Raw genomic sequence first — 20,492 nt, 5'->3', positions numbered from 1 at the left:
AAACACATTTGCTCATAAAGCAGAAAATGTGCAGTGTTAATGTTTCTGGTTAAATGACAGTAGGAGAGAAAGATTGAGAGTATGTATGCAATACAGATGGATAAAGAGACCCATTACATTTTGGTAGGCAAAGAACACAATGGCATCAATGTCAAATTAATTTTGAATACCAAACATATAAAACCATAACCTGGTCAGCTGGCACTCTGTTTCTGTTCTATTTCTATGGTGTCACGCCAAGAAGCCTCTTGTAGAAAATCTTACAAAGTCCAAGAATAAATGGCATAACTAAGGTTAAAATTATCTATAAAACAAAGCCAGTCAAACGGTCAAAGCTGAAAAACTGCAGAAAACTCTTCAAAGCACTGTAATGAGGGCCAGAAGGCTCCTGGTCAATCTGAAAACTTACCTTCACACAAAAAGAATCGAGATTCTCCAACACTGATCTCTCCCTGTGCAGGTGTAATATTGACCTGCAGAGAAACTGAAGAGAGAGAAAAGTATTATTATTAAAGAACACATCAAACATACCTACTATAATAGAGCTAAACTTAGTCCAAAAAAAAAACAAAAAACAAATTCATACAGTTTGAAAAGTTCCTCAGTTGTGAGTTGTGTTTCTCCACATGCATAATTCAGCAGTCCCTGAGAGCACTTTTCATTAATTCCACACAAGCGGCAGATCTCTCCTATTATACAGACGCACAAGTAACTATGGAAACCCCTCTGACATGGGCTCTTCAGATAAACAACTGCACGTCATTTTAATCTGACTAAGTAAGAGGTGACAACAGACAGTGAACCTAACAAGCTCACTGTCAACTTGGCTATTTCACCTCCTTAGAGTTTTGCAGATTCATTTATTGCCTTATCATCACCGCATCTGACGGCAACATCAGCACATTCAGCAATATGTCACAAATGCATCCCATTATGCTGAGATTTATTTCTGAGAAACTCTCAATCCCCTCTTAAACTAAATCTAAGATACAGGCCAGAGAGGCTGTTTGGTTTTAAATGCGATATTTTGACCTATTTTGTCCACAGAAACTCTAGGAACGGAAATGGCAAAACAGATCAATATGTTTCAGTTGTAGAAACGTATAACTCAAAGCTTGGGTGTTAACGCCAGTTTGGCCGTTGCTCATTTCTCATTCATATGTTGGCGCACGGGATGTCTGGGAAATTAGTAAAGCCAAAGAAAGCAGACTGAAGGCAAAATTGATCCTCTCACAGATGGTGGCCTATAGTCTTCCAGGTAATTTAATAAATGGACGAAGCCGGACGAGGGTAAACTTCAATTAAATCAGCATATTCAATCAATACTATTGGATGTTTGTTGTTCTTAGTGGAAGGGACATTTATTTAATATGTCTTTACACATTTATAATTTTTATGTAGATAAAAGATTTGCCAAATCAGTCAACCTTGGGAATGACATAAAAAGGCTAGAGTTCTGCTGAAGACAGGACTTTAAATTAATTAGCCTCTTATTAGCAAGGCATGCTGGGAGATGCATGGAGACACTGGAGCAGTGTGTGTAACAGCCACACAATCTCTGAGGTCCCTGCTTGAATTCCTTTTGAAAATTACAAGGACAATACTGCCTACAGTGAACGCTTTTGTTCAGCTAAAGCCAGATTTGACTTCTACACTATGACCAGGACCATTTTATTTAAAGAAAATATGAGGAGGAATCAAATTATGCTTGAAAACGTTATTCTGAGAACATGCTTCTTGAGTTGAACTCTGAAAACGTTCAGAACTGAAAACTTCTTCCCCAGTGAATAAAGACCATTTATTAAAAATAGATTCACAACTGTTGAGAACTTCTGCAACTGTTTAAGTCAGATGGATACTTTAACACATGACAAATGCCCACATTTAATTGTCAACTAAGCCTACTTAGTGATCAGACACTTGAGTTGGCCAGATAGAGTGAGGTGATGAGGAAAAAAGAAACTGTTCTTGGCTGTGAAGCACCTACTGCTCTGCACATCCTTATAATGGATCACAATGTTAGAAACTGTGTTAGAAACACAATGTTATATATAACTGCTTTAAGCAGTAGCCCATGCGAGCACAAAGATTACAATTTCATTTCACACATAAAAGAGGAGTTTACATAGAGGGTTTAAATGAATGCCAGTATAATTTTTTGAAACCCCGCTCTGTAAAGCTGAGTTGAAACAGAGGAAGTGACAGATCTTTTCTTCTGAATTATGATGTTTGTCTGAGTGTAAAAAATCACTGAAAAGAAAAAATGTAGGGCAGGGACTTGGTCCTATGCATTGGTTTTTAATGTGATTTTGAGATGTGGGCGTTGCAATCAAAACTGGAGGCAGATAGATGCAAGCGTGCAGGGACAGTCAGATTTCTCCAATCATTTGCAGGGACTGAATAATTGTAGAAGCCCTGTATATTTCACAAGAGAGTAAGTCTGGAAAGTCCAGTTATGACATTTTAATAAAACATTGAGGTTTTTTTTTTTTTTTCTAAAAATAAAAAATATGCATGAATGAATTGTTCACAGTAAGACCTATGAAATGCATTTAGAAAATATATATGGTGTATTTTCATTTCACAGCAATTTTCAAGCTCAGCTGCCCTTCGAGAACCGCTTGGAAGTCTGAGTCTCTGGAACAGAAAAGTATATGAAAGCAATCCATTCTACTTTGTGGAACTGTACAGCTATTGATGGTGTATAATTTCCCTGTTATAGTATTATAATGCATTTGTCATCGCTGCTGACCTTGGCAGAAATTGGCTTACAAATCAATTGAAGCAAGTTTGGAAACAGTCTCAGTGAAAGCAAAGGAAATTTCACAGCACACATCCACCTCATTACTCAAGTTTCTGTTTTGTATTTATAAAGTAAAAGTACACTCAAAATGAAAATGCTATCTTGAGGTACTCACTCTCGTGTCATTAGATACTTGTTTCCTCTCTATAGAACACATAAGTGAATCTACAAAAAAAAAAAAAATATATATATATATATATATTTCAATGTATTGAGAGTGAATGAAGTCTTGGGTACCAAAAAAGTGGTCTGTTGTGCATCAAATTCCTTCTATGTGAGAAACAAATTTACAGAAAATCTTAACATTCACCCTTGCTCAGATCTTTTTTTTAAAAACTGGCTAATTCAGTTCACACAATCAGTCTAAGTGATTCGTTCATGCATCAGTCTTTAGTTTAACTCACTGACTCAATACAGTTACAGTGGTTATCAGCTCAATGGAAAGAAAGATAATATGAATTGCATGTCATTCTGTTCCTCATACTAATCTATGATCTACTAATCTATACTACTAATCTATACAATCTATGAACTACTAATCTATACACTTCCACTGATTTCTCAGATAAAGACATCTATAGTATGATTTGAGTGAGCCAGTTTATAGTAGTTTTATGATACATTTATGGTGCTTTTTTATTGCACAGGAGAAAGAAGCTCAGATTTGAAACGACAAGGTTTTTTACTCACACTTGTATCGTTTCAAACTTGTGAGTTTCATTGTTCTGTGCAATAAAAAAGCACCATAAAAGTATCATAAAACTACTATAAACTTGCTCACTCAAATCATACTATACAGATGTCTTTATCTGATGAATCAATGGAAGTGTATGGTCTTTCATGTACTATTATCTTCAGTGAGTTGTGAGTACGTGCTATCGTGATGAGGGAGCTGTGTGTGTGTGTGTGTGTGTGTGTGTGTGTATTCATGACTTAATCTGGATGTGCCTCTATGCTCACTCACAGTGAGACACATCATCTCACCTCATCTGTTTATCACATCAAAAGTGACGCAAATAAATCATTTGAGCATTGTTGACAGGATTATATTTTATACACCATCAATTCAAATATTTGAATAAATCATCTTAAATTTGAGCTTTTGACTATTTTATCTGAAATCCTCTTTCATATCTGTCGATTTCCTCTGGGAAAACAAATGGCCCAGCAGAACTGTCACACTGAATCTTAAAAGTAAGAGATAAAGAGAATCGCAGTCATTTCTTCCTCAGCGTCTCTGCAGGAGACTGGGAATACCTGAATTTGTGCTATTTTCTACAACAGCTGAACTGCATGTGTAACCAGCTGTGATAGTACTAGATGTCGATTTTAAATGCACTGGTATCATGGGTAGATCATCATCCCTCATGGAGTTTCTTCATGAAAACAGGAAAAAACACCTTGAGAAAAGTCTGGAGGGGGGAAAACACATACTGTATGAAACTAACTATTTACTAGCACTGTACGGGAAAACTAAGCACAGGAGATTAAATGAAAGTCTGGAGTGTTGTGACTGAAGAGACGCTACATCCACACTGAAAGAACTCATTGAAATCATTACCGCATAACAGCTGTACTTGGATCAGGAACTTTTGTTTACTAATCATACACTGGGGTTCATAAGTTTGGGGTCAGTAAGAAAGGAATACTTTAATCCAGCAAGAATGCTTTAAACGGTTCAAAAGTGACAGTATAGACATTTACAGTGTCATAAAATATTTTTAAAATGGTATTTTTAACTTTCTGTTCATAAAGGAATCCTGACAAAAAGTGCATCAAAATATATAAATTAGTTATTTAAAAAAACTTGGATATTAACAACATTATATTCTGCAATTTTGTAGAAAATCCAGAATTGTACTCCATGTTAAACAAAATAATTCCTGGTTGGCTAAGACTGTGCAATGTTATGCAACAGAGTCTCAGAGTCTTGCCTTCGGAATCACGCCTGATTAAGACACAATCAATGACTTCACTTGAGGGACGATGGGGTTTATTTTTAGTCAAAACATAGTGAGGGGAAGATTTACAATCTTTGTCTCAGACATTAAAGGTACAATTTGTAAGATATTTGCAGTAAAATATCCAAAAACCACTAGGCTAGTGTTACATATTTTGTCCAGCTGATTACTAACAATATCTCTAATGTTTTCAACTACTTGTAAATCATGAGAAAATTCCCATTCTAAACAGTGACACGGGGCAGTGCAGTCGCCTGTCAGTGACATTAGTGACCCTTTGTTACCACCTTTACTGACGTAGAAACCACATGACAACAGTGTCGTGGACAAATGCGGAAGTACTGTAGTGTCTAGCATCCAGCAAACCACTAGCTTGCTTCAAGCCGTTCCTTATTTACTTCTTCTTGCACGTTTTATGGTGGACAGCTCCCGTAAAGGTAAGCGTACGGGCTAACCAAACTACCCAAGAAGAGTTTGGGACAAGAGGAGAGAAAGAGTGAGGATCAATATCGGTGTTGCATTTTCTAGATGGAGAGAGCTTCGCGACAAACTTCAACTAGAAAGAGATGCCGATCTCGCTTGTGTTTTACTCGACAGGTGAGTTGTTTTGATTCGTATCTTTACAGAAAACGTATGCTATTATAACGATCAACAAGATTAGCATTATGGGGCATACAAGCCAAACGCGGCATAGCGACTCTAGAACCGCACGAGGACGCGTCTGATCCATAGTCTGATCGCGTCTTTGCATTGACTTTGTATGTAATCTACTCGCGCAAATCGTTGAACTCGCGTTTGCTATGTATGCCCAACTATTGTGTTTGAATGTACACGAGTGTATATATTTGTTGAACAAGTGGTAATAGTTTTCATATCGTCTGATTGATGGCCGTCAGCGGTTAGGTAGAAGACAACAAATCCCATCATTACACGCTCCTTCTTAGCATCATCAAACCACGCGATTGTTATTGTTTTGGTAGTGCGCCCTCTAGTGGCAGGTCCTACAACCTGTACCTTTAATTGAAAATGACGTTAAAAACTTATTTTTTTCATTATTTTTTTTACACAGCCTGATTAGTCCAATTAAGCTTCAGCACTGCGTGAGAGAAAGACATCTCCGAGCTCACGTCTGATCTCTACCGAATACAAATTTACATTGTTCGAATGCAAATGTGTTAATCAATTTAACAAGGTGTCTGAGATCTCAGTTCTGATCTAACCTAGACCCACCACAAATGTGTACAGAGTTTCCATGCTTCAGTGATAATTGCGCAACAACAAAAAAATTACAACAGGCAGGAAGAGCTTTAAATGCATTCAGAAACCTTTTAATCTGAGGCTGCACAAAAAGACTGTGATAAAAGTGATAATGGGGAGAGAAGGGACTCAATTATGAAGCTTTTTATTTGGCACAGTGAATTTATCTGCTTTTATTTGCACTTCCACACTCAGTTTCAGCCGTTTGTGCCAGAGTAAACAAGGATAATATAAACTGAGCCAATAAGATGTAACATTTGCTCTTAACCAGATGCTCCTTGGGTCTCAGTAGGTGTACCTTTTTCAAAGAGTATGTTTCTCAAAAACCAGCTCACAAGATTCTCTATGTGATGTGGCGCTGTTGCTTGGCAACATGACATCCCGTGTGTGTGCAGAGTATGTTAATGAGCTGAATGGCAGGGGTGTCCGGCGATCCACCAGAGCAGAGCCGCGGGCTATGTAATATATGTGATGAGAGCGCAGAGACGATGACATTTCCATTGACAGCGCTGCATCAAATTCTACATAGTGCTTTATTATGTTCAAAGCTGTAGGGGCGTTGTTTTACATAGTGGCATTTTAAGACACAGACAGATTTGGAGCCCCATGGGTACACACGCTGTTGTTTATACCCCGCTGTTCCTTTCACCTGGGTTGACTCATTTCTGCAAAAGCCACAAACCAAACTAAAAGTCATCTTAAAAGGTTACAGAATGGTACATTTGTTCTCAATAAACCCGGCTCTATGAAAGAAACAGGGCTGTTGGAGAAATAAACCAATCAGCTTGGCTCAATACACCACTGGTCAGGTGTTTAATCCAGGGGTTTTCAGACTTTTTAGTGCCAAGGACCTCTAAATATGATGGGCCCCGTGTGAGGGACTGACTTTTGAAAATATAATTAAATAAAAAATTAAATAAATGTATTTCTATGTATAAAAACTCTTTCGTAGGTGTATAAGGAAAAATAGTGTGATGTTAGAAAAAAATTTTGGTTATGTGTTATCATTTTAATAAAACAAATAATTTTAAACTTTGTGCTATCAATAAAATAAAATATCCAAATTATCCAAAGAAAACTATTTAAACAGATTATATAATGTAATATATTAGTGCATGTTAACTATATGGCTGCAACTGAATTTTTATTTTATTTTATTATTTTCCCTCGATTACTCAATTAATTGAATGATTATCTTTTCTTGATAAATCTTTCTATTATTTTCTGATTAATGAATTAATCCTTTGGTTAACTTACCACTAAGTAACAACTATAACTTCTGCCATTAATCTTTTAACATTTTATTCAAACATTTTCTCATAAAATACTTTGTTTACAAATAAACAATGCCCAAAATAAAAAATAAATAAATATAGTGCCAAGAATTAAAAAGACATTTATCAGTTTAAAAATGTCTGACATCATTTTTGCCACTACAATACCAAATGTAATCAAGAATATGTGTTATTTCTGGTTAATGTCAGTTTTTCATTAGGACATAATAAAAATCTATCCCAACATACTTAAAACAGGTCTAAATTAATGAATAACTTTATTTACTTTTATCTTTTTGCTTACCTCAACAAGGCCATTTACGCTCAACCAGAGGATGTTGGCAAAGTATACAAAGGCTGTATACTTTTTATGATCCAATAAATTCCTGATGTATACAATAAATTCCAACACATTTTTTTTCTCATTCAAAATCACGTTTCAAAAATTCAAAAATGTCACATTAAGAAAGTAAAATGGCTTACAAATGCCATTTCATGTTAACTTCATATGAGATTTGCTGATAATCCTTCTGCAAACAATTCAGACTGCAGTTATTACCAATGAGCATTTTTTTTACACAAACTCCTCACATTACCTCACTTAAAACTGGACGGTCTGTCAATCTGCGACTCTTACTGAGTAAAACATCAAGCAGCAAAGAGTTTTCCTTCCTCTGTGTGGATGAGGCTTGCCACATAATTAAGCTGATTTCAGTCACATCATCACTTGGTTTGAAGCATTGATGCGACAAGCTAATACTGTACAAGCTTACAGTTTTTACCGCTATCACGGTTTCACTTGTCGAGCTGCTGTTGCTGCTATTTTTGCAGGAACTACTGTACATGTAAGACACCTGTCACGCTGCAATGACTCATGGGCCAGCTTAAGCAGATTACTGCTGTGTACTTACACTCGGCACTGCACCCAGAGAGATGCCACTGTGTGGAGAATATGATGAGCTACTTATCCGCAGCCCTGGGGCGGGAGTAACCCTTTCCCAAATAAGGGAGCAACCGGCAGTCTGCTGAGCTATGGGTATTTCAAGCTTGAGTCTTTTTTAATGAGTTCAAATAATGCACAAACTTCACACACTGGCTGTGCGAAACAGCATGCGATAAATCCAGTGAGTGATGTTACGTAATGCGGTCAGTCGCTTGCATATGTGGGACAATCTGGGGCGAACCAACAGGCTGCGAGCAGTTGCTAAGTCGGACTTGCATTTGCTTGCTGATCATGCCACAACCACAGTGATCGTCCCTGCTACCCATTGCTATGGTAACCAACCCCCCCAACCAACCCCCATCATCCCTTCCCTGCTCGTAAAATCCATGTGAATAGGATGCAATAGACCACCACTGGAAAAGCTCTCTATGGGCTGAAGAGAATAACATGCACTTAACCAAATGCTAGTGGTCCTTACAGATATTTTTTACAGATTTAATTTATTATTAATATTAGTACTATTATTAAAATTTAGTATAATAATAATAATTAGTATAATAATAGTATAATTTTTATTTTCTGAAAAAGAAAAAAAAAGATTAGTTGAAATCTAGTGAGAGGATTTTTTCTTTTTTGCCTTGTGCTAAAGTTAGCTCTACCCACACCCACATCTTGTCATTATATAATAAAAGCACATCTGAATTACAGACTGTACTGTTTACAAAGTTGTAGTAGTCCAAAAAAAAAAAAAAAAAGGAAAATTTTTGCCCTCTTCAAAGATTCATTGTTTAGACCAGTGGTTCCCAAAGTATTTTCCAAGGGACCCCTATTTTAACATTTACATTTTTTAATGACCCCCATAAAATAAATATATAATTAAAAAATCATTTTAATTCATTTCATATTAAAGGATTAGTTCACTTTCAGAATGAAAATGTTGTCATCATTTACTCACCCTCCACTGTTGTCAGTTGATCAGTTGATGAGGACCATTGACTTCCATAAGTTGTTTTTATTTATTTATTAATTTTTTTGCTACTGTGGAAGTCAATGGTGCTGTTCGAATACCAAAATCTTTCAAAATTTCTTCTTTTGTGTTCAACAGAAGAAAGAAACTCATACATGTTTGGAACAAATTGAGGGTGAGTAAATAATGACAGAATTTTCATTAAATAAATAATATAAAATGATAAACCTCACATACTTAAAACTAGGGCTGTGCGATTAATCGAAATCGAAAGAAAATCACGATTTGAGTGTGCGCGATTTCTAAATTGCTTTATAGCACGATTTTCTGCAGCCCTGACCTCCCGCAGTATGTTATCTAAACCAATCAGGATGCAGCGCGCCTAAGTGGAGCGCGAGAACAGAACAGACTGTAGCCTTTTTTTTTCGAGCCCATGTTAATGGATCAGAACGTTCACACTGCATGCGGTAAAAAGAGGAGAACAGAAAAGGTTATAAATAGAAAGGTGCGAAAAGATTTAATATCTTGCGAATGAGCACAGAGAGAGTTGTGAGTGCACAGGACACAGGTTGAGCGAGAGGAGACACGTTGTAAGGCAGCATGTATCTGAGGGCGGCGACACACTGGATGCGTGGCGCAAGCGTCTCAGCTGCGTGGCATGTCCGTTTTTAATTCGGCTTCCATGTTAACAGTTAGAGCTTGCAGACTGCCTGCGTGAGACGCGCGGAAAAAGCGTGCATGCTAGAAATAGAATCGACGCCTATTTTTCACGCGACAGGCAAGCGTGTTGGAAGCGTTTCCAGGCAAAATAGAATAGGAAAATATGTTTATATGTCATTTTGTACACTAATACATATTAATTCATGACACTTTGATGTTTGAAAGTCTATAGGTTGACATATATTCAGATATAATGTTATTAATAATAATCGATTTTCAAATATTGCACCTGTCAAACATAGTCTATTTTGCCGTCAATACTGTTGATGGTGTCCTTTATCAGTAGGCTTTATGTTTATGCTCAACATGAAGTATAGATATTGTTGTCATGAAGACAAGAGCCTGGTCTGTCCGCGGCCTCCCTCTATGTCTCCTACAGCAGCAGCAGCGCGCCAGCGCCGCGTCAGGCACGGTTCTGGTGTGTAAAAACATAGAAAACGCGAAGCAGCCGCCACGCAACTGACACGCAGCAGAAAGCCACGCTCACGCCGCGCAGCCAGTGTGTCACCGGCCTGAGCCTTATACAGTCTATGATCTGAGCACGTGCATCTGGTTTTGTTAAAAGAGCAAAGGAAATCTGGTTGCGAGCGGATAGATTCGCACTCGTGCATTATTTTAATGTGCTTTCACGTTACAATAATGCGCTCTCGTTGCTGCTTCTGAACCGTGTACACGTAACTTACTGTATACGCACTGCAGACGGAGTACGTGTGAGCCTTGGGCAATAAATATATTGGGCAAAACATATAACACCTGAGGCACCACTACAGTGAGCTCTATGACCAATGCATGGCACACAAAAAAAATCCCTAAACACAGGTTTTATTTTATTGTGTGTGTCAAAATCGTGATTAAAATCGAAATTGCAAAATTGATCAAAAAAATCGTGATAGTTTTTTTTTTTTGTCAATATCGCACAGCCCTACTTAAAACCATTTTTGAGAAAAGACATATGATTCGAAATGAATGATTATTGACATTTTGTCTGCAATAATTCTAGATATAGACTATTATCAAGAATTGTTTCGATTTTTAGAATGCACGTTAGATTATTTTTTTTTATTAATTAACTTTGTGTTAATTATATACGGGGTGGGTGATGATTTTTTTTCATGCAGAATCATAATCCGTGATCTTATCAATTCTTTTCATTTTGTTTTTTAAGACTATATTGCAAGCTAATAAGCAGTAAAATTAGCAGGCCCTACAACTAATACTAGTAAACATTTAGCATGCTTATTGAGGACAAGCAGCTGATACTAATTCTATTTCCACCCAACTGATTTTGTTCATACCGAACAAAGACATAACCGAGTACATTAAGGTGAATACTCACCAAGACATTTTGACACATTTTTGTGTGTTTTGACCTGAGTATACTTCGTGTGTCTGCATTCCGCTCCATCTCCCCGAGTTCACACTCAGAAAGCCGCCTGTCAGTATGATGTTATCGGTAGTAGTGGCAGTGTGCTGATTTTTGTTTATTTACTGTAAAGGGTGTCATATGATCGAGCACCTGCCCAAAGATTTTGGATGTGTGCATATTACACGCTCTTCGTAAAAATAATAATAACAATGCATATTTGAAATACCATGATTTCACTAATTTCGCCCATTGTAATGTGGTTGCAAGTGTGGCTGGATGGTTACCATCCTCCAGACAAATATTTTAAGTCTGCTTGCTTAAAGTAATTGTATAGCTTTGATAGACGAGCCACCGGCCTCAAAGTTTTATTCATGTCTGTAATAGTCTGGGTTAAGTAATGCCATGGTTTTTCAAATAAATAAATTATTATTATTATTATTTTAACTAATGCTTCTATTCAGCAAGGACACATTAACTGATCAAGTGACAGTATATTCTATATATATATATATATATATATATATATATATATATATACGTAGAGAGAGAGAGATAGATAGATAGATAGATAGATAGATAGATAGATAGATAGATAGATAGATAGATAGATAGATAGATAGATAGATAGATAGATAGATAGATAGATAGATAGATAGAGCAGAAAAACTGTAATCATAAGAAATTTCTTGAGTAGCAAATCTGCATATTAGAATGATTTCTGATTATAGACTGTTAAAAATTCTGATTTGCCATCACAGGAATAAATTACAATAAATTCAAATAGAAAATAGTTTTTAATAAATCAAATAAATGCAGCTTTTTTCTTATAGTCCCCAAACATTTTAACAGTAGTGTATACCTGTATACTCAGAGTGATAAAGACTATGTAAAAACCTGAACATAACTCTGCATGTAAAGGCATAAAAGTACTTATTGCTTTAGCAAGCACCGCAAATTAGTTTAAATTAGTGTTAACAATTATTAATTGAGTGAAGTGAAGTTTGACCAAGTATGGTGACCCATTCTTAGAATTTGTGCTCTGTATTTAACCCATCCAAGTGCACACAGCACACAGAAGAGGGCAGCCATATTGCTGTTGGGGGTTCGGCGCCTAGCTCAAGGGTCTCACCTCAGTCGTGTTGTTCAGGGTGGAAGAGAAAGCTGATAATTCACTCCCCCACCAACAATTCCTGCCAAACCTGAGACTCGTACCCTTAACCTTCGGGTTATGACACTCTAACCATTAGGCCATGACTGACCCTACTTATTTATGTTATAAAACATAAATAACAGCCATAATCAAAGGCCCAATGTCTAATCACAAAACAAGCATTTGAAGAAATTTCCTTCCCCCAGCCTGTTGAAAATGATCAATGAGTCAGCGCACAGAAGCAGTGCAGATTTGAGAGTTACTCATGGCAGGTGAGATCTGACCATATTCAGGCAATTTGTGCTGAGTGCCCATCAACATCTGCGCATAACTTTACAGAAGCTCTCCAATGCAGCGGAGGCCAGAGGATAATTCCCTCTCCCTGCCTGTAATGAGACTTTATTTAAGTGGCAGACTGAAGAGAGTGGGGAAGGCAGATATTCTCAGGCACTTAAAAAGGCTGGATAACAGCATCATATCCCTCCTCCATCCTTTTCGATCGCAGTTGCTGCCTGTGAAGGCAGGACTGCCTGTGTTAAATTCAAGAGGCTCATGTTGCATTCTGGTAACAAAAGGAGAATATTAGCCATTGAAAGACTAGGCTTAGACCTAATAATTTGGTTAGGCCTTTGGAGCACGAGGCTATTATGATATCAAGCATTCGTGACTGTAAACGATGAGGGGGTTAATGACCAGACCCCATGAAAGGGGGAGTGGACAATACCTTGTGCTTTCCCATAATCCCCACTTGGTCACACAGATGAACTAATTCTAACTAATTTACCTTTCTATATTTCTATCATATTAATTCCACTTCCATTGTCACAGTATTTGCTACACTGGACAGAGAGGATGTTTTTGCATTTGTTTTGTTGAGATCAAATATTCCATCTAGATTTCAATCAAATGCTGTTTTGCATAAATCATTTCATGCTTATTTATTTTTTCCTGTTAGCATGTGCAGCTTAAAAACTCATGCCTAAAGTATGTCAAATATAGCTCCCTTCCCCCAGTGAGCCGCCAATACAGCATTTCAGGAATACATCATATGCACAATCCCAAAGTGAAGGCTGTTCCAAATAGATAAGATGCAAGATGCAATCCCAGAGCGCAGTGAAGTGAAATAAATAAATAAACAAATCATCTAAGCAGAAAATGTCAACTGATATGTCACTCGGTAATAAAAAGTACACATAAAATAGTTAAATCTAGCTAAAATATAGTGTGATATTTTTGTTTTCAGGAACAATTAAGTCTCTTATATGCCTTTAACCAGCACAGTGTTTCTGCCTTCAATAGGGCTTTTTAGATCAGTCATTTATGATGTTCTTTCTGAATTAGGATGTTCTGTTAGAAAGCAGCTGCTCATAGAGGAAGGCTGTTCACTATAGAGGAAAAATACCAAAACAAAAAAGGTTCACACATTTAAATCACTCGCTAGTAATCAGGACTTAATACAGTAATTGAGCCATCAGGCACAAACTGATGAGATATAGCATTTTTCATTCATACCATTTAAAAGAAATATGCATTAATGTGTACATGTAGGATCTCAAGACACCAAATGGTTCCTTCTATCTTAAGTGAGTAGTTCAGCCAAAAACCTATCAGAGATTAGTTTAGAGCTGAAACAACGAATCGATTTAATCGATTAAAATCGATTATTAAAATAGTTGTCAACTAATTTAGTCATCGATTCGTTGCTAAATAACTTTTATTTGCCGTAAGCGTCTCATTTCGTGCATATTTCAAATCTGCGGTGACCAAAGTGTGGCAGTAATGAGCCACCGGAGGTTTTACTCAGCCAGTACAGCAGGAGAAGTAGCGAATAGCCAATAGCTGGCCTTGTTTTATGTCACGTGCTTCCCGAGCAGCGTCTCTGCGGCCATAGACATCATATGATGTCTATGTCTGCAGCATTCAGCGTGATGTGGGAGTACTTTACATTGAGCCTTTAAAAAAGAAGAGTAACCTGTAAACTCTGCACTACTGCACTGTTTAAGGGGACGTTCACATATCGCGTCTTTTGCACGCTCAAGTTCGTTATTTCCAACACCGCACCGCACCGAGTTAAAAACATTTAAACTTTTCAGAATGCCGCAACCGCACCGCGGGTCATGTGACAAGAACTAACCAATCAGCTTCATCCTTTCCCGTAACAACGTTAAAAGCTCAGTCAAGATGAAAGGAACAGCTGATCATAGTTGTATATGGATTTCCATTTTGAAATAAATTTAGTAGCAGAGCTACTGCAAGCGATTTTTTATGAGCTACAAATCCATTTATCCTTTGCTGAAATTTCCGCGTCTTCAAGGAGAGAGCAAGGAGGTTGCTTAGCAAAGGCAGACGCCTCAGGGGCGCTTCTGCGCGAGCGCTTTGGAAAGAAGCGTTTTAGGCGCGATATGTGAACGGCCCCTAAGACTTTCATTTGTGCAGATTCTCCAGTACAATGTTGTTTGCAAATGTTTAGTCGTAAAAGCTGATAACATTGCTTTTTAACAGTTAACATTTAAAGCTTTACAAACATGTTCTGTGATCAGTTTGTCGTTTACCAGTTCAAAATTCAGTCGTGCAGCCTAATTATGACTGAATGAGAGAGGTAAATGTAGATATTTGAAATGCACTTTTTTTTCTAAGTATTCACTGCTCTTTTTCACACAGCAGGTTTTTTGTGTGTGTCCCATTTTTTTTCTGGACAACCTTCTGATGGATTTTACTTTAAATTGTGAGTTCCATTCAGGTTTCATGCCATTGGCACTTTTTTTGAAGGATTGTTTACAATTTCACAGCAAAAGCTATAAAGCTGTTTCCCAGTAAATAATAAAATACAATGCACTGCAATTTTATTCTGTTTTATCCTTATTCTTCGTGAAAATATGTTCTGAAAGATTCCTTAATAAGCTTTGTTCAGGATGTTAAACTACTCTAGGAGCTCTAAGGACTGCCACGGTGAAAACATTATTTGAAATCTCCTTGTGAAATTTGCTAGAGTATGGGTCAGTGTTCGGATTGCAGAAGAGTTCAACAAAAGAATTACTAACACAATAAAACAACTCCAGGTATATTTTTGATGAGGATATGACATATATAATCTCTTAAATCTATGCTGAATGATAAAGACCATTTATTAATAATTTACTTGGGGAAAAAATGGAAAAAACTAAAATATAAGCACATAAACCGATTAATCGATTAATCGTAAAAATAATCGACAGATTAATCGATTATCAAAATAATCGTTAGTTGCAGCCCTAGATTAGTTTAGTTCTTCTTCAGAACAGATTTAAAGACATTTAGCATTAAATCACTTGCTCACTAATGGATCCTAATGAGATTTCATTACAACAGCTGATAAAAACATTACAGTAAACCACTAGTAATCCATGCAACTCTAGTCCATCAATTAATGTCTTGAGAAGTGAAAAGCTGCATGTTTGTGTTAAACAATTCCATCAAGACATTTTTTACTTCAAACCATTGCTTCCAGCTAAAACAGAGTCTACAATTATACTTTCTCCATGTAGTTAAAAAGTCATAAGGAGAGAAATATGCACATATCAAGCACTGTTAAAAACAGTTCTAAACATATATGTCAGTGGATTTTGATGCGAGAGGACAACCGGGAATGGACTTTTTCACTGGAGTAAGTGTTATTGGACTTAAAGAGCATGTCATATGGTCTTTTAAAGTGTCCCAATATTGTGTTGGAATACTTAAATTTTCCAAATCTGTTCTGATGAAGAAACAAACTCATCTACATCTTGTATGGCCTGAGGGTGAGTGAGCAAATTTTCATTTTTGATGGAACTATACCTTTAAAATGAAGGGGATCCTTTAACAGCTACTGGAACAGCACAATAGAAGATAAATATACTGTCACCACTGTGAAATAAAGATTTAGTACCAAACCAAACGCACCTAATGTTTGGTATGGTGTTTGAGGCTTATGGGACCAAACAGTGTCACGTGAGCAAGTTAATTCTGACAAAGATAATATGGAAAGACAAAGAAAAATACAAAGGGCCATGTATATTACAACTCATTTTTTAGCTACTGCTCTCCTCAGTCATTTTCTCTCTTTGTTAATATCATGCAGCAACTGTGAAGATAAAGATATATTAAGCTGCACAACAAATAAACACTTCAGAGCCCCTCCCCCTCACTCTGGCAGCCAGTTGCTTACTGAGAGAAATGCGTGGAGCTCCGGCTGCACTTCGTTCTGAAGAAAACACTGTGTGAGGCTGAAAGCCCAGTAAACACCTGCATTTCATCTTTCGTTTACAACCCACTTTGTTTGATCGAAATGGCACAGCCAGACACCTACGGCTCGCCTATAACCACCCTGATGAAATAACACTTTTACACTGCAATAGTGAAATAACACTTTTTACACCACCAGAGTGGTAAGCAGCAATACTTCTGCTGATTTAAAGCGATAACTCGTCATCATTCCATCCCCTTGATGTCAGACAGTCAATGGGTTCCAGTGTTGTTTTGGACTTTCACTGTAGGGGCAAAATAACCCTGATATATTATAGAATATCTTGAATGACTTTCCCATGAAAGTCAATGTGTTGTTTTGGACCCCATTAAATTTCATTGTACTTGTCTTTGTGTGTGTGTGTGTGTGTGTGTGTGTGTTAGAGTGAACTTCACCACTATTAGAGTGAACTTCACCACTGAAAATTGTGACAAATCGCACAATTCAAGAGGGTTCAAGGCAAATATAATAAAATTGGAATTTGGCATGAAATGAAAATTCCATTTTCCAAATGCATTTTGATATTAATGTGAACTATCCATCAATGTACGTTTCATTTTGGTTACATTTTTTGAGCCTGTAATTTTCAATCAAAATGTAGTAACTCTTGTAGATCAATGTAGATCTTCCAAAGACACAACAGACTTCTTTCTGGTGACGTATGGTGGATTTTCCACTCAAGCTCGCTTCAGTTCTGCCTCCATCCAATCAACTACTGATAGATAGAACCAAGTCCCCCTGATACATGATACAAGCTCAGACCTGACCAGTGAGGGAATCAACTGGTGGTAAATTGCTGATCCAAATCCAAAGAGACATTGGACTGACTGTGAGAGGATTTCTTCGAAGCGAGCTATGAGTGGGCAGCCACTGTACGTGGGATACTGTGAAAGCCTCTTAACTGCAGAAAATCACATTTGGGCCAGTTTGTTTTACAAGGTGCTGTCTGATGGTATAGCAAAACAGTACAGATTAGGACTGGACAATATGTCAGATATTCACAACATATTCAACACTTTTTAAAGAGCAAGTCATATGGTATTTTAAAGTGTCCTAATAATGTGTTGGAGACCCCAACAACATATTTAAATGCATCCAAGACAAGAAACATTGTAATTTTCTCAGAATATATATTTAATATCAGAATCATTTTTTTAATGGACTAAACGATTCAGTCGAAGCATTTTTGGGCTTAAGGTCTGTAAACCCTTCCCTTTCATAAGCCTACTCTGCTCTGATTGGTCAGCTGGCCAAGTCTGTTGTGATTGGTCTTTCCGTATACAATCGGAAACGAATCCCCCATTACCATAATTAAGATTTTGCTCCGGATGGTTACTTGTAAAAAAAAAAGATGCTCTTTTATATATCATGCACTTGTTTGATTAACAATTTTGCAGACGGTTTACACTGAAGGATAGCTATGTTACAAACCGCAGAAACTTTTTTGGTTTGTTTTGAAAACCCGTATGACTTGCTCTTTAAACAACATAGTGAATTTTGTAAATATTACACTACTTTTCAACAGTCTGGGGTTGATAAATTTTTTATGCTTTTGAAAGAAGTCTCTTGGGGTTGATAATTTTTTTATGCTTTTGAAAGAAGTCTCTTATGCTCACCAAGGCTGCGTTTATTTGTTCAAAATACAGTAAAATTGTAATAATGCAAAATATTATTTAACTGTAACATTGTGAAATATAATTTATTTAAATTTAATACATTTAATGTGTCTTTGCTGCATAAAATAAAATAAAATAAAAAAGTAGTATCTTAATGACTTCCAATGTTTTAAATAGAAGCGTGCCTTGTTATAAACTTATTTACTATGGAATTTTTTTTTTTAATTTGTTTGTTTTTGCAGTAAACATTTCTGAACATTAATATTGAGATACAATTTTTTGTTATATCATGCATTCCTAGTAAAACCTACAATGGTAAATCAAACTAGTAGGATGTCTAAACGTATGACTCATATTCTGAGTCGGCACTGAATCTATATTAGTAAAGACCTCAGAGAGGGGGCAAACCCTTTACTTAAGAGACTTTGCAAAACTCTCTTATATCACTGTTACTTTCCATAAAGATATGGATTCTCTCTTCCAATCATTTCCATTTCATCTAGGCATTTGCATATAATACTAAGCTCTGACATAATATATTATAAGAGCGGGTCTAAGGGCTATTACTGTATGCAATGTTTCTGAGCACTTCATCAACTCAAATTGCTACTTTAATAACTGAATGAAATAACTCAATACAGAAGTTCCTGTCTGAAGTATCTTACCACTTAAATGCTACTGTACTAATATATTTAACCATTGAAATGTTGCACTGAAATGTAACCACAGAAATAGCAGAGCTTTTCTTAAAATGTACAGATTTCCATCCGCCTTCACAATGAACTGAGCCAAATTAAGAGACTGGAGTCACACACTTAACAACAAAAAAGCAAAAAAAAAGTCCAAACTAGGGTGAGGAGATGGAGCAGCAGTAGGAAACTAAAAGGGAGAAAATTTAATGTTCAACATGGCTGTAAAAATGGAAATGTGGAAATGCTGCCTTTCGGTTAAAACAGCCTAAAACATCTTTAATATCGTCGACTGCAGAAACTATAAAACCTGCACAGTTTTAAACATACTAGTACTGTAGGTGTTCCTGCTGCTGGAAATGTTAATTAGAGGGCGGCACAAATGTTCATTAGTGGGGAAAAAATATTTCTAGAAAAATGTTATATACAGTACATGCATTGTATCATATGAGACGAAAGAGAATCAGCCGTGTGCTCTTTGTCATTGCAACAGTCTACCTTTGGCAAAAATGCAGACGCCAGAATATCTACAGTCGTGGCCAAAAGTTTTGAGAATTACATAAATATTGGAAATTGGAAAAGTTGCTGCTTAAGTTTTTATAATAGCAATCTGAATATACTCCGAATGTTATGAAGAGTGATCAGATGAATTGCATAGTCCTTCTTTGCCATGAAAATTTACTTAATCCCAAAAAAACCTTTCCACTGCATTTCATTGCTGTCATTAAAGGACCTGCTGAGATCATTTCAGTAATCGTCTTGTTAACTCAGGTGAGAATGTTGACGAGCACAAGGCTGGAGATCATTATGTCAGGCTGATTGGGTTAGAATGGCAGACTTGACATGTTAAAAGGAGGGTGATGCTTGAAATCATTGTTCTTCCATTGTTAACCATGGTGACCTGCAAAGAAACGCGTGCAGCCATCATTGCATTGCATAAAAATGGCTTCACAGGCAAGGATATTGTGGCTACTAAGATTGCACCTAAATCAACAATTTATAGGATCATCAAGAACTTCAAGGAAAGAGGTTCAATTCTTGTAAAGAAGGCTTCAGGGCATCCAAGAAAGCCCAGCAAGCGCCAGGATCGTCTCCTAAAGAGGATTCAGCTGTGGGATCGGAGTGCCACCAGTGCAGAGCTTGCTCAGGAATGGCAGCAGGCAGGTGTGAGCACATCTGCACGCACAGTGAGGCCAAGACTTTTGGAAGATGGCCTGGTGTCAAGAAGGGCAGCAAAGAAGCCACTTCTCTCCAAAAAAAACATCAGGGACAGATTGATCTTCTGCAGAAAGTATAGTGAATGGACTGCTGAGGACTGGGGCAAAGTCCTATTCTCTGATGAAGCCCCTTTCCGATTGTTTGGAGGCTACCATCAGTCCTGTGTCATGCCAACAGTAAAGCATCCTGACACCATTCATGTGTGGGGTTGCTTCTCATCCAAGGGAGTGGGCTCACTCACAATTCTGCCCAAAAACACAGCCATGA

At 37.0% G+C, this 20,492-nt stretch overlaps 1 protein-coding gene across 8 annotated transcripts in view; it reads right to left on the bottom strand.

Annotated features, from left to right (window-relative positions):
* The window catches only part of LOC132122824 (neural cell adhesion molecule 1-like), a 105,754-nt gene that overhangs the window by 66,952 nt on the left and 18,310 nt on the right, over positions 1-20,492 (bottom strand). For all 8 annotated transcript variants that reach the window (XM_059533266.1, XM_059533272.1, XM_059533267.1 and 5 more), the window contains exon 2: positions 410-484. In XM_059533266.1, coding sequence (XP_059389249.1) covers positions 410-484 — 75 coding nt within the window. The remainder of the gene's footprint in view (positions 1-409; positions 485-20,492) is intronic.

This window comes from Carassius carassius, chromosome 41 (genome assembly GCF_963082965.1).
Source record: "Carassius carassius chromosome 41, fCarCar2.1, whole genome shotgun sequence".
Classification (NCBI taxonomy): Eukaryota; Metazoa; Chordata; class Actinopteri; order Cypriniformes; family Cyprinidae; genus Carassius; species Carassius carassius.
This window is presented reverse-complemented; position numbering and strand designations above follow the sequence as displayed.